A 27832-nucleotide genomic window follows, 5' to 3' on the forward strand; every position below is an offset into this window, starting at 1 on the left:
GGCAACAAATACAATGTCTTAGAGGTGGCAATGCATACTAAGAAGTATCCGAAGTAACATGTTGGTTTACCACCTGCATACCTCATTAACCATCTTTAGCTCTAGAATGGAAAATACTTGACCCTGTTCAGACTCTCTGACTCTTCAAGGCAAAATGCCATGAAGATAAAGGACATCTCTTTCATCAAGCTGGAATACTTAAATGCCTTATTTACAGTTGCCTTCACATTCCTCAAAGGCCTGGTGAAAACAAATGCGTCCAGTAGGACTGGAAAATTAAAGCTATTTCGGAGAGTGGGAAGAAGGGAATTTCAGAGGTGCAGGGAATTCTCTGGCAGCTGTCCCATCTCCTAGATACAAAAGGAGAAATCTCCTACGAGCACTGAAAATCTCTGGTGCTGAGCCATTAATAGCTTTATGGGTCAAAGCCTTCGCATCTTTGAAACAGCTCATGGGCAATAGCTAAAAGGGCTACACGTCCCATCCCAGATACCATCTTGGTTTAGTGCAGACAGCTGCCCTTCTGTCAACCTATGGACATACATTCAGTTATAAAGCCCATAAAGCAGCGACAAAGCAGTAAAATTGGAAATGAAGATAAAAATGGTCTTGAACTGTAGATGTCTAATGATGGGGCACAGGTGAGAAGTCCCTCCCTGACCCCTAGTTCCTTTCTGTATGGCAATAGCATTTCATCAACTATTCCACAAGAAAAATCCAACTTTTAGAGAGTCAATTGCTACTCTCTATTCCAAATCTAAATGACAGGCTCTTGTTTTGATATCCCGCTTCCTTTCCATACACACAGATCTCTGAGATGTTAATAAACCAATTCTTTCAGCAAGAGCATTGACCTATATGAGCAATTACTATAGAGGAACTGAGATGAAAACAAAATCTGAACCCTGAAACTTGGAAAAGTAGCTAAATATAGAGCAGAAATTCATCTTCTGCCTCTCAAACATTATTTTTCCCCTCTCAACTGCTGCTTTCAGAAAACTTTGGTATGGCATGATTAACAAGACACTCATTTAATAAAACAACAGCTGTTCAGCTGTTTTTTCTTTAGTTCTTTTTGCTATTTTTTTAAGATAGATGCAAATTAAGACTGTCTGTTTAGTTGCCTAATAAATATTGCAAACTCCATTCAGTCTTTATGTGAGGGCTGGAGAAAAATTTGGAGTAATCTATCACTTTCCACACTACAGCTTTAGATCCACTGCAGTAAAAATTCTCTCTCCCGAACGCTAGCAAAAATATCCTCACCCCATCACACATATACTTCTCAAAAGGGAAGCGTTTCAACTAGAAATCTTTGTATGTACTTACTGAGATTGTACCATTGTCTAGACCTATGGACAGCCTTCTGGTTTCCGGGTTAAAAGACATGCATGAACATGGAGCTGAAAAAAATGAACATGATGATGAAGTTAACAAAGCTGCGATTTTCTTGAAGTTCTGGAAAGCTAAAACTAGCTAGCATGCTTCACCGTGCTTCATCATTTTGCCCCCTTCCAATAGATACACATTTTAAAAAAAACAACAGTGCCTTTTTGTGCCATTCATTCTATCCTATCCTATTAGGGCATGGATTAACAGTTATTTATTGCTCCAGTTTCTTCATTTTTCCTTACGAATGCTTTCTGAAATTGGGCATGAGGCATGTTATACAAGAACTGTGCTGGCGTATCCATATGAGTGGTACCTGACATTTCAGTACACGTTTTATATTTATTTAGCTGAATAATTTGGGCAGTTTTTATAAAAACAAAACAAAACCAAGCCATTTGCCTGCCCTTTATCAGCAATAAAAGAAAATGCTGTCAAAGACTCACATCCTACACCTGCAGTAAGAAAGTGAACTTGACTCATTGTTAGCAGGAGCTGAGCTACCAGTCCAACTGCTCTGTGGTCATTTCCCCAGACAACATTGTTACAGTATCACATACTATGGCCAAAATACAAGACTCTGTGGAAAACTTGCCACTGATTCTTACATCAACACTAATAAATATCAGGATACACTCTTAAATTGCTCATAAATCAGTCCCCCTAGGATACAGAGAGGTTTGCATACAGGGTAAAATCAGACTTTTCTTGTAATAACTCAAGTGATATGCTTGGTTTAATCAAGATACTGTGAGGCTGCATTTAGAAGGCAGGGATTGCTTTTACCATCCAGCACAGCAGCATGCTGTCCCCACAGAACCCTTCAGTAATCACTTCTCAGCACTGTGACTAGGGACAGGCATCCATCCCCTTTCTGTAGTGGTAAGACCACTGATTAAACCGTATTTGTGTAATAGATGTTGAGTGCAGTCAGACGTGCTTTTAATTCTTTTCCCCTCCTTTTTAGTTTCTTCTCTCCGCTGTGATTACATGCAGTGGTTTTGTTAGTAACAGAGTTCTTTGTTTTACAGTGCCATGTACTTGCTATATTCTCCATTTGAACAATGTCTTACCTACAGTTGTACAGCTCATAGCTCAGCAGATCTTTGTTAGTTAGCAGCTGAGCTATATCACAGCAAGGAAAGCCTGTTTAACAAAACTATTCTACCTCTAGCACTGCACACCCCCAGTACATTTCCTAAGGGATAACTAATTGCAAGCAGGAAGCCAATCACATTCACATCCAAGAATTAAATTAAAGAAAAGGCTTCAGTTCAAGGGAACTGCCAGAACAGAAATGCTACATTATGGCTACTAACAGTAATGAAATCATTCCTTTCTGTACCTCTTCTTCAGAAAAGGCAAACTCAAAGCTTCCCTTCATATGGTGGGACGCTGCTATGATACTGAGACTTCCAGATCATAGTGGAATTAGGATGTTGTAGGAAAAAAATGACAAAGTAATTCTAAGTAAACATCATACCCTTTTAAAAGGCACTTAATACCAAAACAGGCATATTCAACATTCCAGCTTTAAAATGTCAAACAGTGTGCATACGTTGAAAAAACTATCAGTAACTCTGAAGATGACAAACAAACAGTTTACAGAGAAAAACTCAGTTAAATTAGCTATTTAAAGTATGCTTCTTCCAGATAACTCAAAGCACTTCAGATACAAAAGGTACAAGCAAATATGAGACACGCTGCTAAATAAAGGCCACATTTGAGTTCCAAACCCACATGTTCTTTGTCACAGCAATGTGAAGATACTTCGCTATAATCATGTTCCTAAAGGAATTCTTAAATAACACGTACTCTTGGAAAAATGAACGTCAGCCCTAGCTGCACTAATGCAATTGAAATGGCACCAGTTGCAACCAGACAGCAGCAGCTTATACTTTACATGAAAGTTAGACACTTTCTTAAGCACTTGGGCTCATTATCAGGAGGGGCACAAAAAAGAAAAAAAAAGAAAAGAAAAAAAGAAAAAAAGAAAAAAAAGAAAAAAAAAAGCCCTAATTTTCTAAGATGTTAAAGAGCCCTTTAAAATAATACCGAGGAAAAATAACAGCACTTTGAAGACTCTCCACTTTAACGTTTAGCTATGATTTGGATTTCACACTGCAAGAGGCTTGACCTGATCCGATGGGCTGGATATTCTTGACATGTAAGTCTGGCTGTATTCTTACATATAGGGCAAATACACAATAATGCTATGATTTTTTGCCTTTGAAAACAGAAATCTGGAATTCCTTCATGCTCTAAACAACGAGTCTCCTCAATTAGAAGCTGACAGAAGTGGAAGACAAATACAGACTTTATACTTGCATTTTCAGAGGGCCAGAAGTGGCAAAATGGAAGATCTAAGGGTTGTGTTTTGCTTTGCACAGTTTTGACCATCTGCTTCAATGCAAAGTGTTAGCTAAAAAAAAAAACACCGTAAGGCCATGTACTATCTGCCTCAAACCCTGGGTATTCCATTGTGATAAAACCTTTACTCAGTTCTCCATCTGCGAGAGGCTTTTTCTGGTTGGGTTTGGATCTACTGTGGTCATTCATTTTTGTGCAAAGCTTTCTTGTATTGACTATGATACCTTCTCATAATTCTGTAAAAAGGTGGGGTTTTTTTTCCTCCTGTGCAGATACTAACAAAAAATGTAAAGATCACACACCTAACCATGAGGATTAACCTGCTCAGAGGTCCACTGTTAACACAAGTTGTTCAGACAACTCTGACATGAAGTAGTCAGATATTCAGCTTACCTAGTTTGCTTTACTGACAACACAACTGCGTATTTTTGATAGTGGCTCTGCCTGTGGTGGTTCTTGAAAGCAGACTGAGTTCTACCATTGGCTCCACCACCTCCAGCCACCAGCATCCATCACCACATTCTGTCAAGTGTTTATCAAAGGCCTTCTGGTGCTTAATGCTGCTGTGACACTCTGGCTGAGAAAGCCAGCAAAAGACCACAGAAATGATATCTGCCATGGGGTGTTTCCATTACCCTTCTCTTTGCAAAGGCTTGGCTGTGCAATGACCTCACAGCTCACTCTTTCTCAAAAAATGGGGCTGCTGTGTTGTCCACTATTTTCTGAAACACCCACGGGTTGGGCAGAAAACTCTGTAACTGAGGAAAGCCCACTCCTAAATAGCAAAAATGTCCCTAGTTGGAAGAACCTACTGAGCAGCTATTTAATGGGCTTCACATTCAGAACGCACTGATGGCTCCATTGGTTGGCAGAGTCTGAGCAAAGCATATGGCTGGCTCAGCCTCAATGCCTCATCCTCCTAACCTCCCAGAGATTCTGTCTGCAATCTCAGTTATTAAGACTACCTAACAACAAATTATGAAAGGGTGTGGGTCACGCAGCACTGTAACCAGCCATGAGTCACGCTAATGGGTAATCTGTAGGTGGGACTGCCATTCTCACAGCTTGCTAAGCAGCACAAAAGCATCATCATGCCTACTATTTTTCTTCTGAAAAGAACCTCTGTTGTTCTCTAGACAGCAAAAAACAACGTGAACCTAAAGCAGAGGACAATCCAAAAAGGTGATCCATGCAGAAACAGACAAAACGCAAATGCATGCCCGCGCAGAGGCTAACTCAGAGCCCTCCCTATGATTTTAAAGCATAAAGCCATGGCTGATGGCATTGCTCCAATGTTTAATTATACTTGATCATTCTTGAACCTGGTGAATAACTCAGTACAATGTAAATGTCTCATGACTCAAAAATTTACCAGCCTGAAGTGAAAGAACAGCATCAGGTGCTCAGATTCATGAAGGAATTCTAAAAGAGCCCCCTCTGAGTGGGTCTGGATCTACTCAATCTTTTCCAGCATAGCTATTATTACTGGCAATAATGCAGCCTCTCTACGATCAGTGGAAGAGCTAAGATGATTTTAAAGTGAGAAGTGCCACTTCATAACAGTTTGTCTGAGGGAAGCAGACCTCTTTGGACAGATGAGGGAAACCAAAGCCATGGCTACTTATTGTTACAGAGGTCCACAGTCTGCCACAAGCAAAGGAAAAAAAAAAAAAAAAGAACTTTCTCTCTATTTAGCAAAGGAATGCTTTCCTGGAGCAGGCAAGCAAACATTGAGGCCACTCTATGGCCCCAAACTGATGATGTCATGGTACTAGAACTGTTTAACATTTATACGTACTAAACATTTTCTGCATCATGGAGATAGAAATCCTCTTGCAAATCTAACATTAGCTTAACATACTACTTTCTCTGGAGAGTAACAATGCCTCAATGGGACTTGACAAATGCTCCCTGATCTGCTTTCTAGAGACAAGCTAGCCCAGCACATATGAGTTAACTGAGGAGCATCAGCATATTTCTGCTGCAGATGGCCTGCAAAGTTTTCTCCTGCACTCAGTACAGGTCATGACAGGGCAGTAGTCTTTTCAACCACCTCTAGGAAAAATGGACATTAATCTGCATTTTCTTTCAAAGCATGAACACCCTCTTTGGGACAGAAGACCTACAGTAGATGATACTGGAGAAATTCATGATGAAGGCTTGGTTTTCGTCATCTAATTGTGGGGTAATATGATTCTGCTCCTCCACTGGAAAACCAGCCTTCTCTGTCTAGTATGCCCTCTATTGTATTAGCTACTGCAGGATATTAAGTTATTATCAAATAAAACCATTTACCATTGTACTCTAATGGACTGAGCACATGCAGTAGTAAGGGCAGTGATTTATACTGGAGACTTACAAAGCTTTATGGACTCCATTAGTGGTGGAACACAGGACTACATTTCAAGCTTCCACATTTGTTGATCCATATTCACATAAACGCTCATCCCTTCCTAGCATATTTGTATGCTTTTGCTGCTGTAATCCCTGATGCCTCTCGGGAACATTAGCATGCAACTTGGTAAAGCTTCACAGAAACCGTGAGAGCTACTCAAGTACTGAATTTAATATGAAGTGGTAAGGCCACAAATGGCCATAAACATTAAGTTTAATCAAATAAAAAAAGACATTGTGCAAATACACAGTAGATAATGAACATTTCCTTATACTTACATGGCATTGCATGGTATATGCTGGGCCAGTACTGTCCACTGTCTCTCTTCAGCCAGACACGAACGGTTCTATGAAAGAAAAAACAAAACGCACGTGAGGAGGAATGGAAAAGTAACTATGAATGAAAACAAACCAGCAATGCTGAATGCACAAGGCTATGTTCAAAATGAAATTATTTCACTGAGAAGTAAACACACGAACTCCTACAGCAGGCCTACACATCAAGCACAGATGATGATGATGAGGGAAGCCCGTTCCTTGGTACGATGCAGTACCAAGCTGAACACATCATACAAGGCAGCCTGGCTGTCTTCCTCTGCTCTGTCAGTTCAGAGCTGCTGTCTTTAAACAAAAGCAACTAGACCTCTTGCAGTGCTCCAACACTTCCACAAATACATCAGTGGTTTCCCTCTGCTGGAATACCTTCCTAGTCTTTTCCTTGCTCATATTGGTATCATATTTGCAGCCCCTGTCACTCAATTAGCATGCAGTTCATCCATGCCCATCACACACGAGATGTTTTTCACTTGTTTCCTGAGCAAACGATGTGAAACTGATGTAGAAGCTGGGCCATTAAATATTTATTATTTCAGCCTTTGGTATCATTTGCTTCTTCTGGTCCAATCTCTAAAAATCCTTACTGGGACTCATTCCCAACTTTGATTCATCAGCTAATGTCATCAAAATATGCATAGTGCCACTAGCTAAAGCAGCTGGCAGCCAGTCCTCTGTTAATCTCAGCAGTCATCTCCTGATTCTTCCTGGACATCTCACTGTCCTCCCAGTTTCAGCCAACTCTTACCTGCCTCACTGTTCTTTGAATCCTTATGTCCAGTTTTAACTAGTGAAATTTGCATATAATTCTCTATTCCATTCATTTACTGATTTACACTAAATATATTAACCTTATCCAAAATACTTAGTTATCCAAGACAGCATCTGGTTAATGCAGCACAGTACATTTTCATTCATGCCAACATGTCTATTTTTCTCCACTAAAGATGCCACATGGCAGTAGATACAAGAGGGATCTAAAAAACCCAGTGTTGAATATTCTCTAGCAGCAAACCTGAAGTTTGCATGTGAGAGCATTGAGAAAATACACATCAAATGAACAACAACGGCTCTGTCCAATTAATGAACCATGGAAACAAGGCTTAAGGAAAGGAGTCCATGGTAATAATTCATGCTACATCTTTACCACAGAGAAAGTAGATTTCAGTCCTTTTTAGCCAGAAAATTTTACAGCAACACTTTAATACAATTTAGTACAAGTTGATCTAAAACACTACACATGCAAAACATAAGAACAGAGATGTCACACGCTCTAATAAAGCAGCTCAAACTACTTATTTGCCCTGCCAATAAATTAGTGTGCAAACTTCAGATTAAGAGCTGCACTATTCTATGCTCCTGGATTACAGATCCTCCAAATCAGTTTTCTGCTCATCCTGCCCTGAATCCAACCTGATTTTTCAGCACATATTTCAGAGACCTGAATATATGGCCACTACACAAGCTGCATCGTGTTACAATTTTCTCACATTTACACTTCAACATTGTATACAGCTCTAAGAAAAAAAACAGTATCTCACTGGATCTCCAATTCCCATTGTTACAGATCTCTCACAAATCACTCAAAACCCAAAAATTCAGTATAATTGCTTCCTAACTGTAGTGGCTTTTTTGAAATGAGCACATCAGCAGCTCTTCAGCAGACATGAAGTAAAAGCATTAATACCTGTGCAGTGAGAGTGCCAACCCTTCTGTCCCTTCTTACTTTGGATGGCTGTGCCTGTTGTCAGAGCAGCTTCTGAATCCAGACGCCGGCACAAAGGGTTGGGAACTCCCCATCCTTCTGCGGCTGTGCCCTGAGTTTGGGACACATCCAGCTCTGTCTGCTCATCAGAAAATCAAAGTGCTTGAAAAGCTTGAAGTGGAAGTGACCTTAAAGACTATCTAGTCCCAATACCAAAGAGGTGGTAAGAAGGTCACTGCAATCCTGAAAGTGAATCAAGCTCTGTTTCCCAATCGGATGAGCTCATGACAATGCGTTTTCAACAACTGAAATGGGAATGAACACTGCATGCACAAGAAAATACTGGGATATATCATAGGGGATTGAAATTATTCCGTTTGAAACTGCCTTGAGGATATGCACCAATACTCAGTGAGAGACCTGTCTTTTTTGTCCATTCCAATCCACATATTCACTGCTACTAGTTTCCAAACTCTTGAGCTGAGATAACATTGTCTCTTCTTCCCACTTCAAGGTCCTGGCAAATAATAAATTCAGCCTGGAGAAGAGAAGGCTCCAGGGGAACTTACAGCAGCCTTCCAGTACCTGAAGGGGGCCTGCAGGAAAGCTGCGGAAGGACTTTTTTTAAAGGCATGTAGTGACAGAATGAGGAGAAATGGCTTTAAACTGGAAGAGGGTAAATTTAGACTAGATATTAGGAAGAAGTTCTTTACTGTCAGGGTGATGAGAAGCTGGAACAGGTTGTTCAGAGGGGCTGTAGATGCTCCCCCCCTAGAAGCATTCAAGGCCAGGCTGGATGGGGCTTTGAGCAACCTGGTCTAGAGGGAGGTGTCCCTGCCTATAGCAGGGGATTGGAACTAGATGGTCTGAAACGTCCCTTCCAACCCAAACCACTCTATGATCCTAAATCTAGAGAGGTGCCACGTGTTACAGATTATTCAGCTTGTTAAAACAAAACAAAACCAAACAACATCAAAGACTATGTGTAAGAAAAGATCTTCTAAAAGCTAGGAGAAGCAAAAATAAATGTTTGCAAAAATGGCAATACTTTGGATGCTTTGTTTGTGTTTTTGTTGTTTGTTTTGAAACTACTCACTGCAGACTTCCTACTTAATTTGACAACTGTCTCAGCTAAGACTGTTCACTCAGTTGTGCTGGAAAAAAAAAAAAAGCTGTTTAATGCTTACTTTAAAAAAAAATAAAAATGAAATAACTGGTGGAGTTTCCTTGCAAAGAGTGGAACTACTTCTACCAGTGCATGTTTCTTCTGGAGGTACACAGTAAGTTCATTTCATTACATAGTCAAATATATTTCTATTCCATTACTGCTCATGCAAAATGAGAAAAAAATATCATAAGAACAAACAGTATGAAAAGCTGTTATCTGAAGTGTCTGAAAGTGAACATAATGAGCAAGACCATTCATGTAACTTGTTACAGAAATTCATTTTACTCTCCCCAGTAATTCATTTTTTAAATAAAGAAAAAAACAAGTCTCTTTAACAATTTATTTTTATGTTAAGGATGATTATTATCCATATCTTTAAAACAACTATCTAAAAGCTATCCTAAGGTTTATAAGACACAAAATCTATGTATAAGCAGACACAAAAGTACAAAAATCCTTATGGCTTATAACTTTCTTCTATTAGATCACGGGACTACTGAAAGAAAAAAAGCAGATGTCAGTTCATCAACTTCTGGATAAGCAGCATTTTTCTCCAAGTGGGCTCAGGCTGAAGAACCAACAGCTGAACGTGAGAGAAGCCCTCGGAAAAGAGCATCTTTTTTCAGCTGCAGTTCTGCACATCTTTGGGTACTTGAAACAGTATTATCCACCAGATGTGAAACCTTGAACTTCTGAAGCTTCTAAAGAATGCAGAGAAAAAACAAGTGTGAATGAAAACTTCTAGTTTTATGGTTATGTAGCACAAAGATCACTTGCTGGCTGCACGGTTACCGGATGGCAACCAGCACCCATCCAGGTAAAGATCCATTCTTCTGGAGCAATTCAGTTGGCATTGCCATGGAAATAAATGAATTGCCCCTTCATTCTGTGGCCAGTGAATTGGCTTGGAAAGATTTTAGAACCTATCAAAACAATAAATAGTCTTCTAGTGCTTTCAAAACAGAGATTGTTTATTTTTAAATGAGACAAGCTACACAGCTATAATGCTACCATGTACAAAACAGATGGGGGAGGTAAGGATATAATACAACCCTGCCGAAAAGGACCTGGTGGATGGGAAGCTGGACATGAGCCAGCAATGGGACCTGGAAGCCTAGAAAGCAAACCTGTGTTGGGCTGCATCCAAAGCAGTGTGGCCAGCAGGGTGAAGGAGGTGATCCTGCCCCTCTGCTCTGAGCTGTGAGGCCTCACCAGGAGTACTGCATCCAGATGTGGAGTCCTCAGTACAGGAGAGAAGTGGACCTGTTGGAGTGCATGCAGAGGAGGGCCACCAAAATGATCCAAGGAATGGAACACCTCTCCTATGAGGGCAGGCTGAGAGAGCTGGGGCTGTTCAGCATGGAGAAGGGAAGGCTCCCAGCTGACTTGAGAGCTACCTTTCAATATCTAAAGGGGGGCTGTAAGAAGGAAGGGACAGACTTTTTTTTAGCAGAGTCTGCTGTGACATGACAAGGGGAAATGGTTTTAAACAAAAAGAAGGGTGATACAGATCGGTCACAAGGAAGAGGTTTTTTACAATAAAGGTGATGAGGCAGTGGCACGGGTTGCCCAGAGTGGATGCCCCATCCTTGGAGACACCCAAGGTCAGACTGGACGGGGCTCTGAGTACCTGATGGAGCTGCAGGTGTCCCTGTTCACTGCAGGGGAGTTGGGCCAGATGGCCTTTAAGGGTCCCTTCCAACTCAAAAGCTACGCTATGCTATGCTATGCTATGCATTTTATTCTATCATATTCCATTCCATTCCACTCAAAAACATTGGGTTTATCCAAAGACCAAAGCCTGCCCCATTACAGTTCCTGCTCTTTGGAAAGGGGTGGAGGTTACCAGTGCTAACAATATGACACAGTTAAAAATGAAAGCACCCCCTTCTGTCAGCAGTCCTAACCACAGAGCTGATTAAGTACAGTTACAGAACAGTTTGCAAACAGGAAAAGGAACTATTCTGGAAAACTCTTTAAAACTCAAAGCCAGCTATTTAATTGTCAGACAGTGAGAAAAGAGTTTAGTTTTATCCACGGTTACTGCTTTTTTGTGAAGTTTTCTGCATGCACATTTTCCAACCATAAATATTTTAAATTTTATCTTGAAACAAAAAGAATTAAAAATGCCACCTGTTCTTCAATATAAAATAATGGACAATTCAGAATTATCGAAAAGCCGTGCCTCTCTGGAAACTAAATAACTGGACTGGAAACAGCAAACTCTTTATCCACTGTCATTAAATAAACATGACAACAGTAGTATTTAAAACCCAAGCACAGCACTGACAGTTTTACTGCCTCTAACAGAGAGATGCTATCATGAGAAGTAGGATAAATAAAGATATTTAACAGCCACATTAAAGATACTACATCATTACAGCCCATCACCCCAAGTTCTTCAGGCACTTTAATGGGCAAGAGACATGAAGAGGTGCTGGCTCCTGTCTGTTACGATACAAGACATTCCTGGGATTTTCTGAAAGAATAAAAGACCTTTTATTTTAGGGGCAGTTCATGAACCATTGTGCTGAGACCAGTAACAGACAGTTTCATTTCTGATAAATTTTGCAAGCAAGAGTACAAAAATAAAAACTAAAAATGGAACTGATTTCCAAACCGGTCTCTGTTTCAGGGAAAACAAAATAATTTTAATGGCTGAGAGCCAAAATCTCAAGCACCAGGAGAAATTCATATTTTAGATCGTCATCCTACGTCCCTCTGCAAAATAAACCAAACAATCAAGAAAAAACAAGCCAAGCAGCCAAAACCCAAACCACTTCTATCACCATCCCAGGGAAGTTCACGATTACTCCTCTCAGGCTCATCCACTGTGATCCCCATGAAGGCCATCACACAGCCCTGATCTGCAGGAGGCGTACAGCACCAGGGCATGTCTCAGGTTCTACCTCACTTTCAATGGTTTTGTTGAACAAACATAAGATTTAGGCTGAAATCATTGTGAGTTTACGAACTCTACTCTTGCTAAGAGTATGATATGGTGTAAAATCATTCTTCACTGTCCTTTGGGTCCTTTCATAATAAAAGAGCAGGTTGGGTTTCCAATATGTAATGCAAGAACTTCTGGCTCAAGAAAACAAGGACAATGAGTGAGGAATAGTCTGAATTTCAAAAAACTGGCTTTGTTTCAGGCGTGTTTTAGTGAGAGGTTATCTCACATGTGATTACATAAGTGCATTTCAAGAATTTCAAGAGCCTTTGTTGTAAATTTAATATCTCAGACATCAGGCTTCCCATAGGACAAACACCTTTTAAGTAAACATTGCTCTCATTGCCCTGCATGCATCGTGCCCCACAACAAAACCGTAGGAGTGCTGAGACTCCTCCTTTGAGAAGAAGCTGGGACAGCTCCCAAGAAGTTCAGTATCCTCCTATTGTATCTGAAATCCTACAGCCTTTTGCTACCAGCCTAGCAATCCTTGGGCACAAAGCTCAGAAGCATCAGACAAACTCAATCACAACCAGGGGGCTGAACCAAATTACTGCTGCAAGCAGCCCTGGATGTGAATGGCACAGGGAGGCAGCTGGATCCCATGGAAGTAGCACAGCACCAAACTCTGCCAGGGGAAAGAGGCTGGTGACTCCTTCAGCCTTCAAGCATTGATTGAAAAGACCCAGTGATATAAAGCCTCACTGCTAAAAGTGTACAATGTTCAGGCTAGCACAGAACATTTTAGGTGATGTTCATCACTGCAGCAATCTCTGTGGTGGTGACCCACGCAGCATTTGTCTTACAGAGGTCAATAAAAGTCCAGACTTCTCATTTCTCCTCTTGCCATATAAAAATGATGCCAGAGGCAGTACTTACAATTCAGGCACCTAGGACATCAGAAGCAGCTCTTCAGCCTGGTGCAAAGAGCAAGGCAGGGGAGAAACACCCATGGGGGGTTCAGCCATGGACTTTTTTGATCATCAGCAACGGATATGACTTTTGCTACCATTGATTTTTCTCCTTAATAAATCTAAATAGTCATAATAAGTCTTTACTTTCCATCATAATCTTCCTCTTGCCTCATCCATTCTCAGAGTCACTCATATCGTTTGTTGCCATGAATCACAGCAAGACCCTGGATCCTATGAAAATTGAAGTACATATGCTCGATAAAATCTTTGATTATAAACAGTCTCATTTTGAGGCTATTCTGAGGATACCTGGAATGAGCTACACAAGAGTTATGTAAATTCAGTTCAGGAGTTAGTGATCTTACAAAGCACTTGCTAGTTCCTGTCTCCTTAGGAAAGGAACAGTGGAAGAGTCTGGGAATGAAGCTCAGAGCTGAGGTGCACTAGGAAACAAAAAGTAGCAAACGAAGTGCTGTATATCTCCCACCAGTCTAAAGAAAGAAAAAAGAAAAAACAAAGACTGCACAAACCAGTACGCCAAGAGAGCAGACAGATGCCTCAAAAGGTGGGATTTTTTCTCATTTTTCTTTGTTTGAAGAGATTCAAACCACTTTTAAGAACAGCTGCAACATCACACTCTGCTTGCACAATATTCTAACTTAAAGCTTGCTCTGCTATTTCCCTATTTAATTTATGCTGCCATAAACTAAATGCAAATGCATATTGCATAATAGGGAAAATTTTGAAGTTTTGGTAGGTTATATGCAACTCTGCAACTACAAGTCAAGAAAAAAACTGTTATGACCATCAGTGGTACTTGGTCCTAAGAGGAAGAGATACCTCTTTATTTAAACACAGGTTGGCTTACAAAGAGGGCTTTTTTATTCTGTGAGAACTGACTAGAAAACACAGCTTCACAGGAGGCAACCTTAAGAGAAGTGGATTTTTATTACTCAGAAAAAAATGATAGCAACTCTCTCTTCTACTCAGTTCTTCCACTCAGTTGGAAGAAACAGGAAGAAACTTAGAAACAGTTTTCAACATTTTTTCTTCAGTTTTCTGGACGCTGAGCAGCGCAGTTCAGTGATTTTTCCAGTTACTCAAGCACATATGCCTGGAAGCAGTCTACATTCTGCTGGACCAAAATCAGATTTGGACCAGTTCCACTGCTGGAGGTGAGTAAAGAACAATCAAAAATGGACCAAAAGTCACAACTACAGAAAAACACCGTGTTATCTGGAGATTACTGGCACAAGGGTCAAGGTGCTGAGCTGCCTCAGGCCTTCAGCAGCCCCACAGAAGCACTGTAAATCAAATATCATGTGAAACAGTGCAGTGATTACACCATATTCCTGCATGAATGCTGTACAGAAGCGTATTTTATCCACAAATTCAGGTAAACGCAGGGTTGAAGTTCTCTGTAGCATCAACTTACAGCTATTAAACATCACACTCAAACTCTTTCCTAGCAAAGTTTCAAAATTAATTCCTTCATGAAGACCAGAGCCTCGGTTTCCCTTTCCAGGCCTTTGGGGGAAATCAAAATGACTTCCATCATTCCCATTCACCCTCGGATTTCCCACTCCCACACACCACTGAATTTCCTTCCAGAAGTGTCAGTGCTTCTTGCACTGATCAATTCTAGTTTGCGTTCAAGAAGCATAAACACACAACGTTTTGAAGGTAGTCACGTTGCATAATTTAATTATTTTAATCCAATTACTTTCACCTCCTTTCCACGTTCAAACTTCTAAGTAATGGAAGTTATTAGAAAGATCCTCATTAGATTGGAACAGCGGACTGCTATGCAATACATGACCCAGTGGAACCATGCAAAAAACACCTAGTGTTGTGAGAAAGCAACCCACCAACTCCCCTCCACATTTCCAGCAAAGCAAAAGAACAAGACTCTATCAACCAAAGCATCAGCCTGCTTCCATGCTGCCCTGTAGGAAATCTGTTCAGGGGAGGGAAAACTTTCTTTCTTTCCTGAGCTGGTATAGGCTGTCAACTAAGTAAATGATCAATTTTGTCATTTATGCATAGTTCACTCTACACTAAAAAAATTATTACAGAACAGACACAAAATAAGATGCTTTTAAGTCTATATAGTGAAAGTTAGATACACTCATTTCAATATACACACCATCAGCATTACACTACTAAAAAATAATATCTATATATGGGTTTCAGAAGAAGCCTGATATTTGATCGCAAGCACTAAATGAAGTCTCTAGTTGGAATTCAAAATAAAAGTGAATGACAACATGATGGGCAGAAAGGATTCCCTCAATGTTATTCTTTGTTCACCTTCTAGTCAGACATACATCATGGCATCCATGAGAATGGCACAGGACCAGAGGAGAGAGGGGAGCATGGAAGAACAAAGCATGCAAGTAATACAGGGATATGGAAGAAGACAAGAGATCCTGGCTCACAGTCATAGCCTTTGGTTACAATTTATTTTTCAGATAAATGTTTCCCTTGGTTGACTATACAGTGCAGCATGTAGTAAATAATGTACTCACTGCAGGGAAGGATCCCACCTTTTCACTTTCATAGGATCATGCCCTCTCTCAGCATTATAATTTCCAGGCGTAAGTCATGTGCGAGAGTAAATGAAATCCTGAATTGCTTGACCTTTTCTTGAAGGATCTTTTATGTATTAAACAGAGCATAACCATCTATTGCAGATATTTGAGAATCCTAGCATACATGTACCAGAAATAAGGTTCCGGCCACTAAAAGACAAAGAGCACAGAACATGCAAAAGCACTGATGGTATAGTTTTTAATTCAGTAAGATAAGTATCTAACATATAGTTAATGCAAAATGAAATTGTAGGGGAAAATCTGCTTCTATGAGGTTTTTTTTTCTTAATTTTGACTAAAGTATTGATCGTATCCTGACCCAAAAGACCCCCTTCCTATGAACTTTCTTTTCAGTTAATTATTCTTTTGGTTTTGTTTTCTGTGCGAAAAAGAAAAGCCTCACATCTGTACTGTACAGGTAAGTTCCTTAGCCAACAAGCAGGACAATCAGCAGGTCACACAATGCTGTAGATGCTGAAGACTTACTGAAACAGCCTACATAAAAACAGCGGGGCTTTTGTTTTTCAAATAGCAATGAACAATCAGGTCACTGTTTTACCAAACAAAGCAAAACATCTACTTGGAATGTGTTTGGCTGCTCTGTGCCACACCAAGATGCTTCTGGAAATGCTGTCCTTGGGATATCAAGGAAGTTGTGCAGAGTCCCATTTCTTGTTCATCCAGTTTCCCACTGAATCTGAACCCCGATTCATGTGTGATAGTATTCCCTCAGCTCTTCTGCTCATTACTGCTTCATTCTGCGGGCAGCCTGACTCACAGATGTCCTCACACAAAACCAGCTCCTACTTGCTTCAGTCTGCCAGAGGAGACTGGAAGCTCTGATCATGAGAACAGCAGGACCTGTTGGTCTGAACAGCAGAACAACTTTGGCTGGGGCATTGAGTACTCATTTGAGAAGGAAAGAAGCAAGCCCAGCAGCTTTAGTGCCACCAACAAGGGACAGAGAGCTAGGCAAAGCAATACAAATCCAACCTAGTCCTTAAGCATTTGTTTTTCAGCTGCATAGGGACTGCAGCCCTGAAGTGCCATGCAAGGTGTTCTCAGATTTTTTCTTTGCATGCAGACTGAAGAGTGCCTTGTGAAGTGTGAAAAATGTCAAAAACTCCGTATGTGTAACTTAGAGGAGATCTGACATTTCAAGGCTTTAGCAGACAGTCACAATTTGTCACCTTGGCATTCCCGTGGGGGTCGTGCACAGGGATGGAAATCAACACGAGTGAATAGAAACTCTTTTCAAATGTGTAATGCAAGACTGAACATCACACTCTGAACTTGAGAATCTCCTATTAAAAAAAAATCTATTTCAAACTTGCAATACCTCTTCACACCCAGCCACTTCTTTCATACAATCACATTACAACTTCTCCACCCTTCAGTATTCCATATCCTTGTGTGCAAATTTTGTCACATTTAAGGCTAGTTAACTGATTCATGGCATGTCCTCCTGCTCTTGTGTTACAAGATTGGAAGTTTCTCTACTTTCTACATAGGTTAGCTGTTGTGTATAGTTCTGTAATTTCTTACATGCTTCCTCTTTACTGTAATCAATCTTCAGTCTCTTGGGAAAGCTGCTCTTGTGTTTTCTCTACTTGTCTTCTAATCCCTCTAATGAGGCAATATCCCGTCTGAACTGGCATCTTCTTCATCAAATACAGCAATCCAGACTCAGACAAACCTGATGAATTGTAAGAGCATTATCATTCTTTTCTTTATCCATCTTCTCCCCTTAATACCCTAGCAGTGTTTGCATATTTGACAGCAGATGTGCATGTTTTTTTGCTTTTCTTTTTTTAAATTCAAACTGGCACTATTTAAAAATTTACAAAACATGGATGAAAGAATAATGCATATTTATCAACATCAGATTTTCTCTACAATACACTGCAATCCACCTACTACATTTTCCTGCAGTTCTTCCCATCTCCCTAGACCCAGTTAATTCATCTGTTAATTTTGGGCAGTGGACTGGTCCTAGACTTCATTAGGCTGGCAGGAAGCAGAGGATTCACCAGCTACAACTCCGAGGGGCAATCCTGAAGTCACATGTTCCTTGCAAGAAGTGTGGGAAGAAAATAATAAAGAACTACAGGCAGAGGCAATCGTATACCAGGGAAAAGGCCGACGGTACATGTCACACTTTCTCCATTGTAAAGGTGAGACCAGAAAGGCAAGTCTGTGACATAAGCATGGGGAGAACACAAGACCAACTCCAACCTTGGGTGTGGAAAACAGTATCATTTAAACCTGTGAAATGGTGCAACATATTACAGTGCACCTTTGCAAAGACACGTGGAGAGTGGTGTACTGACAAGAGGCCACTGCTTAGGCGACTGTCACCTATTCACCAAATCAATAAAGCCTGCAGAAGCTCCAGTTCAGTTATCTGATTGCTACCTTATAAATAACTAATGCTTTGCAGTGAGGGGCAGTATCCTGTTCGTTGCAATACCACTAAATATTAAAGCCTCTCTGCATCGTGTTTCTATCCTACAATTTACTGCACCTTGTATTCTGCACCCTGTTGCTAGTTTACCTTCCTGACTTTTTTTTTAAATAGAGGGTTACAAGAGGAATCCTCTGCAGTTCAGGTCCAGATGCTGTCTCTGCTTGCATTCTCCAGATCTTTGTTGCTGCCATTCATTGGAGAAGTAGTGGCCTTATCTCAGGAGAAGCAGATTTGAGGTCTCAAGACAAAATCAGCTCTGACGATCAGCTTCTTTGTTTTGCAGCCCCCCCCATTTAAATCTTATTTCAAGCTGATATAAAAGGCAATATATTGAAGTTCAAAAGCAATACTTTCTTACAAAGTCATGCTACTAGTCATGGTGATAACAATAGAAGTATTAATATTTATGTACTCGCCAGAATCAGGGATTTGAGGCAGAGCACTTCAAAGCAAGGACTTTTATCTTCACTGCTGATTTAACTCCTAAGCAACTGTATGTTTTCATGGGATAGCTGATGCACTTTTTCTCAGACTGAATAAAGGCAGGATTCCTACTGAAAGCTTACTTTCAGTAAGCTATCTCTCCAACATGTCAAAAATCAGACAGATACGTACTCTTCAACCCACATAAAAACACTGAGAGCTGACATATATAGATTATAACAAATCCAGACTACTTCATAATATGTATCACAAAGCTGGCCTACAATAACACAGTGCATCATTAACCGTGTAGCACCATTACAGGCAGCACCCCTCATCCATATCACAGTCAGTGAAGTGCCATGGACAAGAGATAATAGCCTTAAGTTGTACTATTGGGAGTTCAGGTTGGACATCAGGAAAAATTTCTTCTCAGAAAGAGTGGCTGGGCATTGGAACAGGCTGCCCAGGGAGGTGATTGAGTCACTGTCCCTGGAGGTGTTCAGGAAACATGTAGATACGGCAGTGAGGGACAAGGTTAGTGGACATGTGCTGGTGGTTGGACTAGATGACCTTAGAGGTCTTTTCCAACATTATGACTATATGATTATATGTTACTACCACTAACAAACTGGACGATCCACTATAAAGAACAGTAGAGACTGGAGACACTAGGCTATTCTAGCAACAGAAGGATGATTTGTGTGATTTCCTTTTAGGAAAGGGTAACTTGGTGTAAAACAGGACAAATACACAACAAAGATCTTTGGGTCAAGAAACATTTTTGCAGTGGCTGGAGTTACAAGGGGTTACATGCAAATGAACACAGCTTTTTCCAAAATGTTTTATTCAGAGATATTGCCATCCAGTAGGAGACAACTAGTTAGCACAAGCATGGCCTGTGAAAAGGAAGGAGTGCAAAGTAATGACTGGGCTATTTGAGGGCCATCTAAACCAGAGGATGGCAGCAGACTGAGGCAGACATGAGCCATCACTGACCTTGATGGAGGACACCAGACTTCAAATGGTAATACAAAGTGGAAACCAGCTAGAGACCACCCATTGGGCAAGTAAATCCTAAAGCACTAAATCAGCTCAAAGCATTTGCTGGGAGAAAAATGAGCTGAGAGAGAGGTAACAGCAGTAAATAAGGGAAAAGTCTTTCATGATTCTGCTGCCTTGCAGGCTCAGCACTGCCTGAAAAATTAGATCAGATTTGCAATTCTAGCTCAGCTACTCACAGGTCAGACAGGATTGCACGGGGAGAGAGGAACAGCTTCCCCTGCAGACAGCTAAGTACCATGCAAAAAGACTGATAGGATATGCCCAGTTATCTCAAGCTATGAGAAATGCTCCACACAAGCTAAAATACACTTTTGGTTTCAGAATCTACGCATGTTCTGCTGTGTCAAGCCATTTCTGCTCCCACTCTTCTGCTCTGGCATTTGAGACATGATGAAAACACCCAGGTGGAATGACCTGACAGTCCAGACAGCCTCTGCCACATTTCATAACATGAGTTAGTTCTATTTATCAAGTATACACAAAGAGCTTTGGAGGAAACATACACAATCCATGAGTAGTTATCGAGAAACATAAATCATTAACAGACTTCAGCAGATTAAACAATTTACTTAATTAGGGGATGTCCCAGCTACCGAGCATCTGGAGGGAAGGAATGCAAGAGAGCTTGGGGGAAGTATTTTATTAATTTACTCAGAAGCCAGTGGAAGCTAAACATTTTTGTAACCATTTTTTATTACAGTTGAGGGGACAGAAGGCAAACATCATTCAGATGTTAGAAAGGGATGTCCTGTGTGTAGGATCTGGCCCCTAAAACAGATCAGCTGGACAGCTTACTCTAAACAATACCAATAAACAGCAACTGTAAGTTTATAAGCAAGACCCAAAACTATTATGACCTTGAACACTGATGTGAACAAATAGATTGTTCATGCACTTTCATCATCTGCACTGCACAGTGTAAATGCATAAATGCAAGCTAACAAAGGCTCTTAGAAGTACAACAGCCAGATCATTTCAAAAATGCATCTTTTCCTCTCTGGACTGCAATCTTTAAGATACTTCTCACACATAAAAGATGAAGATTTGTCTCTGCTTTTCCCATTTATTTATTTATTTTCTGGATAATTTAGTAATTTTGATCAAGTAAGTATTGTGTTCAGTTTTGGGCACGTTAATACAGAAGGGACACTGAGGTGCTGGAGCAGGTCCAAAGAAGGGCAACAAGGCTTGTGAAGGGCTTGGAGAATATGTCCTGTGAGGAGAGACTGAAGGAACTATGGCTCTTTAGTCTGGAGAAAAGGAGGCTGAGTAGAAAACCTTCTTGCTCTCTTCCAATATCTGAAAAGTGCTTACAGCGGGAGCAGAGCTGGTCTCTTCTCACTGCTGACAGGTGACAGGATGAGGAGAAATGGCCTCAAGTTGTGCCTGGGTAAGTTTAGGTTGGATATCAGGAAACACTTCTTTACAGAAAGGTTGTTAAGCATTGGCATAGGCTGCCCAGGGAGGCGGTTGGGTCATCATCCCTGGATGCATTTAAAAATCGTTCGGATGTGATGCTCAGGGACGTGATTTAGTGGAGGGTTGTTAGAGTTAGGGTAGGATGGTTAGGTTCCGGTTGAACTTGATGATCTTCAAGGTCTTTCCAACCTGAGTGATTCTATGATTCTACGATTCTAAGTGTTTAAATAAAAATATTTCTGCAGAAGGAAACAAAAGCTTGTTGTATAGCAGGTACGTGATAATTAGAAGTCATTGAGCACTAGGTATCTGCGCCCCAGCTTTCCCAGTTCTGACTAGTAACTTATGTTTAAAGCACATAGGCATAAAAGACAGTCCATTATTCTCTTCCTTACTAAATCAATCACTGAAAATCTTAGAGACATCTTTCTTCCATCAGTTCTCCTACTCATCTGCTTATTTGGCACCCTTCAATTTCATGTACATTTCAGCCACACTGTTTCTCTCCCCAAGAACTTTGCTGCAGCGTTCTGGTTAGACAAGGGCTGATGGTGATTCATGAGTCCTGCTTGGCCTTTTAGCAACCATGCTGTTGCCAAGAATATAGGCTTCAGAAGTGTGTGTGTATGTAGGAAAGGTGCAAATACACCCTCTGCATTCCTGTCCTCCTGTTCTCTGAAATGCAATTTAACCAGAAGCCACCAGACTGCCAAGGTCACCCCTCTCCCTGGCAATAGAAGCTTTCAGCATGCGTGCACCCACACACAATTGCAGAGGTAGCCCACATACCCACTCCAGCAGCTGTTGTCCATTTCAAGTCAAATATGGCTTTGAAACAACGAGGCAAAGGCAGGTATTACCACTCACTCCACCTCTCCCCATTTAAACTCCAGTTTTCTACTGCATGTAGCATCCCAGCCCACTCCCTGTTGCCTGAGAGGCATCACGTATTTAGTGTCTCTCAGTTATTCAAAGCAGTTGAATGCTATAGGGAACCTGCTTTGGCAGGGGGGTTGGACTCGATGATCTCTGGAGGTCCCTTCCAACCCCTACAATTCTGTGATTCTGTGATTCTGTATTTCAACAACAAATAAGTTTAATAAAATCAATTACTAACTTGTCAATTACAGTAGATTGCTGGCAGGAAAGAAGATACTGGATGCTTCAGCAGATACATGAGGACATGAGGAAGTATTTGGACATGAGGAAGTATTACTTTTCAGAAAGGGTGGTCAGGCACTGGAATGGACTGCCCAGGGAGGTGGTGGAGTCACCGACCCTGGGGGTGTTCAAGGAAAGGCTGGATGTTGTGTTGAGGGACATGGTTTAGTGGGAGCTATTTGGAATAGGTGAACAGTTGGACTGGATATCTTTTAGGTCTTTTCCAACCTTGGTGATTCTATGATTCTATGATACAGGAGATACTTCAAGTATTCAGAACGCTACATCTGGCTGACAGAAACATTGAACACACCAAATACTCTCTCAACACCAATTTATATTTCTTTTCTTTTGCCCTCCCCCTCCCCCCCCTTTTTTTTTTGTTGGTTGTTTTTAAATCAGATATCAGGTGCCAGTGTTTTTCCAGTCCAAGCTGTCCCATTTCACTTTCATAACAGACGACTGCTGAACACTGCTATTGCTAATGCTGTTAAATACCAAGGATGCGCGACTGACTGCTCCAAGGCTTCATGCAGGAAGGAGACAGCCTGCCTTTTTTGAATTTCATATTGATAAGACAGAGCCACCAAAAGAATGAATAAACAGGAAGGCAAGGAACAGGAGAGAGCGAGGTGAGAGGAGCTGCATTACAGATGTAACATGAGTGGGAAGAATAAGCAGTATGTTATAAACAGGTTACAAAGTACAAATGACACAAAGCCGGCAGTAAGGATGGCAGCGAGCATCTGTTTCGGTAACCTCGAGGCAAGAAAACCAAAACAGCACAGTATTCTGAAATAACAGATTTATTCAAACCGAAGAGCAGGCTGAAGACAGACTCTTAAAACCTCAAGGCTTCCCCCCACACCCCAGTCACTGGGATTTCTGGAGCATCAAGAAGGCTTTTTTGCATGAGGTCAACCCAACGCCAGAAGGAAAGGAGAACTCCAGCTCCACACTTTGAATTTGTGAAGCAGTCTAGTGGTGACAGACGTGGTAACAAAAACCCTTCTCGACAACCAAGTATTTCCCTACGTGTAACCTCTAAATATGTAACACGGAAAGTATTTCTTACATTAAGGCTTCTCTATATAGTGCATTTGCACTTCACAAATGTGAGGTTCTTGCACTGCTACCTGGGACACTAAATCCACTAGACTTTAAAGGGATCAAAGGCAAAGAAAGTGAAACATTGTGAAATAAGCATATAGCAAATTAAGTAACATTTTTAAAAAGGAGGTTAACTAAGGCTATTTATCTGAATTCAAATTCAAGGTTGTTTGTTTGTTTGTTTTTCAATTGAAAATTTGTACTTGAAAGAAAACATTTTCAGAGAGAGAAAAAGCATCAGTCAGAAGACTTCTTCTGCAGGGCTCATGGAAAGCTTCATGTTTCAGCACTGGCTGTTAGCAAGTTCTTCCTCTTGTTGCCTTCCCAGACTGAGTCAAGTTGTTACTGAGACTCAAGAATAAAACATTTTTCATTTTTAATTAAAAAATGCTTAGTTAGCAGTAAGCGAACACACCACATGGAATGAAACTTGGTCCTGTTTAGTAAAATACAAAATACTCACATTTGTTACTTGCCTGTTTTCAAAAAAGTGCAGATACTTGATATGCTACTAAATTAGTCCTGGACAGGCAGAGAAACAAACACCAGGATCCAGCTTCATAAGAGAACTTAAGCACAGTAACACCAGACACGTGGAGGTCTAACGTAAGTACACAGGTCTAGTAACACTGTCCTCATAAAGGAGGTAAGTACTCAGAAACTAGGCTCACAAACTAGTCATAAACTAGTAAACATGGCAGCTCAAGCCAACCAATGCAAAATGCCAAAAGGCTGTGTGAAATCCTGCAAACTCCCCAGACCCTGCTGTATCTCCAATCCTAACTTGACCTGCGTGACTATGTGGATTCCAAACTCTCTCCTCGTGACACTCATTTTTACTCCACAGTAGTTCAGCGCTAAGAGCACTCAACTAGGAGGACAAGGCAGGCTACGAGATCTCCTGAGCATGCAGGCATTGGCATTACGCTCCCTAGAATCAAGTCTCAAACAAATCTGAGGGAGGAAAAAAACCACGAAATTAATAGTTGATGCTAGGTCATATATGGTGGGATGCCATCCTCTTCCCAAGAGATCCAGAAGCTACCTATTACAGAACAGAATCATAGAATCCTTAGAGTTGGAAGGGACCTCACCTGGACTGTCACCTAATCCAACTCCTCTGCAATGAACAGGGACACCACAGCATCAGGTTGCCCAGGGCCTGATCCAGCCTGGCCTTGAAAGTCTCCAGGGATGGGGCATCAACCACATCACTAGGTAACCTGTTCCACTGCCTCATTACCTCACTGTAAAAGATTTTTTTCTTATATCTAATCTAAAATTACCCTCCCTGAGTTTGAAGCCTTTCCTCTTGTTCTGTCACCACAGGCTCTGCTATAGAGTCTGTACCCTTCTTTCCTGTAGCCCCCCTTTAGATACCGAATGGCTGCTCTTAGGTTACCTCGCAGCCTTCTCTTTTTCAGGCTGAACAGCCCCAGCTCTCTCAGCCTGTCCTCACAGGAGAGGCGCTGCATTCCCTGGAACACCTGTGTTTGCTAAGATCTTATGACAGTAATTAACTACTACAAAAATGCATCAAGGATGCAGCAGTTACCATCAACAACAGTTAAAAGTGTAACATCAAGACTGGATGTGCTCCTACTAAACAAAAAATCACATTTATTTGCTGGGCAGGATAGATAATCAATCACACATTCTCAAACGTTTCCTCCATCCACAAAGAAAATTTTCATTTCTATTTTCAGCTTCAGCAATCGATTGCCCCCATCTGCTTACTTTTTTCAGGTAATAGATAACCTTGCCAAATGGCACCACCATGTTGCTCTGACCTGTGATTTCTGGAATCTTATCAGTTTAGCTACACGGGAGGAAAGGGAGCCAAGTCAGACATCTTGTTCTGTTTATTTTCATGTTACTTATGCATAACTGATAGCTACTCATAACTTCAGTATATTTGACTGCTAATCCACTCCTCCTTCACCCTTTCTGGTTAAAATTGTTTCCATAAGATTTGATGCAATGGAAGCTGAGCAGATCATATGTATCTGGAATGAGAAACTGCAATTTTGTGGTACAACAAAAGAAGGAGCTTTTGTAGAAATGTTATGAAAGCCACAGTAAAACTACTGTTTCCAAGGTATTCAGAGTACACATGATAATAAGGAAATCTTTTTGCTTTTTTAATTCTCCGATCTTGGATCTTAAAAAGGCAAGTCAGCCTTCAAAGAATCACAGAATCAAAGAGGTTGGAAGGGCTTTGGAGATCAATCCAGTCCAAACAAATCCCTGCTAAAGCAAGTTCCCTACAGCTGGTCTCACAGGTGGGTGTCCAGGCAAGTTCTGAATACCTCCAAAGGACACCCCACAGTCTCTGAGCAGCCTGTTCCAGTGCTCCGTCCCCTACACAGTAAAGAAAATTTTCCCCATGTTTGTAAGGAACTTCCTGTGTTCCAGTTTGTACCCATTGCTCCTTGTTCTGTTGCTGGGCACCACTGAAAAGAACCTGGCCCTATCCACTTGACTCACGCACTTTAGATATGTATAAGCATTGACAAGATCCCCAAAGTTGTCTTGTGACAACTGAGGGCTAAGTAGAATAATCCAGTACAACTTCCTTACTACCAAATGACCAAGACCAGAGGATAATTTCACATTAAATCATCCTGAGAACAACTGAAATGATATTAAAAACTAATCAAGAAACTAAGCAGCCCCACTGTCGTAGCCATGAAGGTGCCACCCCAAGATGACAGAAGGGCACAAGCTGGAATGTAAACTCATGCCCCAACTCCCAAATCCATAGCATGTGACAGAACAATGCTCTACTCAAACCAGCCAAGAGTATTGGGAATCAGAAGCAAAGAGAGGTTATCTTGACTGGTGGTAGACCGCATAGATGAGCACCACGAGCAGACGTAAGCAGGTCCAACAGCTGGAGGAACAGCAGCAGCCACTGAGCAGAGAAGCAGACTGCAGAGGCTGTGGGTGCCATCCCTTTATTCCAGCTGGGGCTCAGCCCTGGCAGCAGCCCCTCAGGTCACTGGCTGGTGTCCCACACAGAAATGCTGCTGGGGCTGCTCTTCTACTCGGCACAGAGGCCTCAAAGATCTGCCCTCCTCCAGACATTTGGTTCATCTTCAGAATGTCAAATTATTTTTGGTCTCAAATTCCAGCTTTTCAAACTTACTTTTACAGACCTCAAGTTAGCAGAAACGTTTGCAGATTGACCTTCTTAAAGGCCTCTAACTTGTTTAAACCAGAAATTTTATTGTTATTTTAAATCACAGAACCAATTTCTCATAAGCAACATGACACCTCAAGAACAGGGCCAACCACATGATCTGGGTGACATAACCTGTGAAATGCATCCCGATGAATTAATGATGCAGATCTGGGACAAGATCCTGGCTGAGAGGCCACCTGGCACTGAAAACAGCAACTGCATCCAGGCTGTGTACTGGGAATGGTCCCTGATCCAAGCTAATTCCATCCAGGCAAGCTTTGGGTTTGACACCAAGCAAACTGGCTCACAGCACAAACAGTGCCTGGTACCAGTGGTCATGCAGCACAGACAGATTCCCCTGCCTCAAAACATACCCTGGCACTGGTAAACTTATTAGAGAGTTGGTCATTACAGCAACCGGCCCCTAGGTTCAGCTGATTCTACCAGCTGGCCCATGCCATTATTGAAAAGAGGGAACAATATTGACCTTGAAGTCCGCCCTACATCTGTAGTCACGTGCAATTTGGTGCTGACCTAGAAGAATTGGGAAGTAGGAACAACATGGTTTTTGCTGACTCTACCCAAGACAGTCCTACTTCCTAGTTACTTTGTACCACAACAATATGCCAAGGTAGTCCATACTTTCCTCTTTCTTCTTCATTTTTATTAGCCTGAAGTCACTGTAAAGGTGTAAGCCGATAAGCCAGCAACTGAATAAACAGTTTCTGGCTTAAATACAGTCATGACTTGCAGCCATAAATAGAAAAACCAAGCAGAAAAAAGAAAAAAAACCCAACCTACAATAAGTGTAGACCAATGCCAGGATAATGCTCCAGAGTATCACAACAGCTGGGATGGAAACCAGGAGCCTGCTAGCAGACAAATGTATTTCCAGAAGAATAGCATTTATCTGAGGCATCAGTACATGCACACACATTGCTCTTTGAAACCATCCTTTGCACTTTTTGTCTTGCATGCAGAACACCTGAACACAAACTACCCATGCCACATTTTTTCCACATCCAGATTTATTTATGGTCATTTATTTACTTCTCCCACAGAATCACAAGGTTGGAAACGACCTGCAAGATCATCTAATCCAACCATCCTCCCATTCCAAATAGTACCACAAGCTACTAAACCATATCTCGTAGCTCCTCAGCCAGGTGCCTCTTGAACACTGCCACCA

The 27832-nt window shown here is 41.2% G+C and overlaps 1 protein-coding gene across 1 annotated transcript in view; it reads right to left on the reverse strand.

The window, feature by feature from the left end:
* WDFY2 (WD repeat and FYVE domain containing 2) overlaps nt 1-27832 on the reverse strand; it is a 63970-nt gene that overhangs the window by 24319 nt on the left and 11819 nt on the right. Inside the window, exons 2-3 of the mRNA XM_052670865.1 lie at nt 6433-6500; nt 1330-1403 (exon numbers count right to left, since the gene is read on the reverse strand). Coding sequence (XP_052526825.1) covers nt 1330-1403; nt 6433-6500 — 142 coding nt within the window. The remainder of the gene's footprint in view (nt 1-1329; nt 1404-6432; nt 6501-27832) is intronic.

Source organism: Tympanuchus pallidicinctus, unplaced genomic scaffold (assembly GCF_026119805.1).
Source record: "Tympanuchus pallidicinctus isolate F22 unplaced genomic scaffold, pur_lepc_1.0 scaffold11, whole genome shotgun sequence".
Classification (NCBI taxonomy): Eukaryota; Metazoa; Chordata; class Aves; order Galliformes; family Phasianidae; genus Tympanuchus; species Tympanuchus pallidicinctus.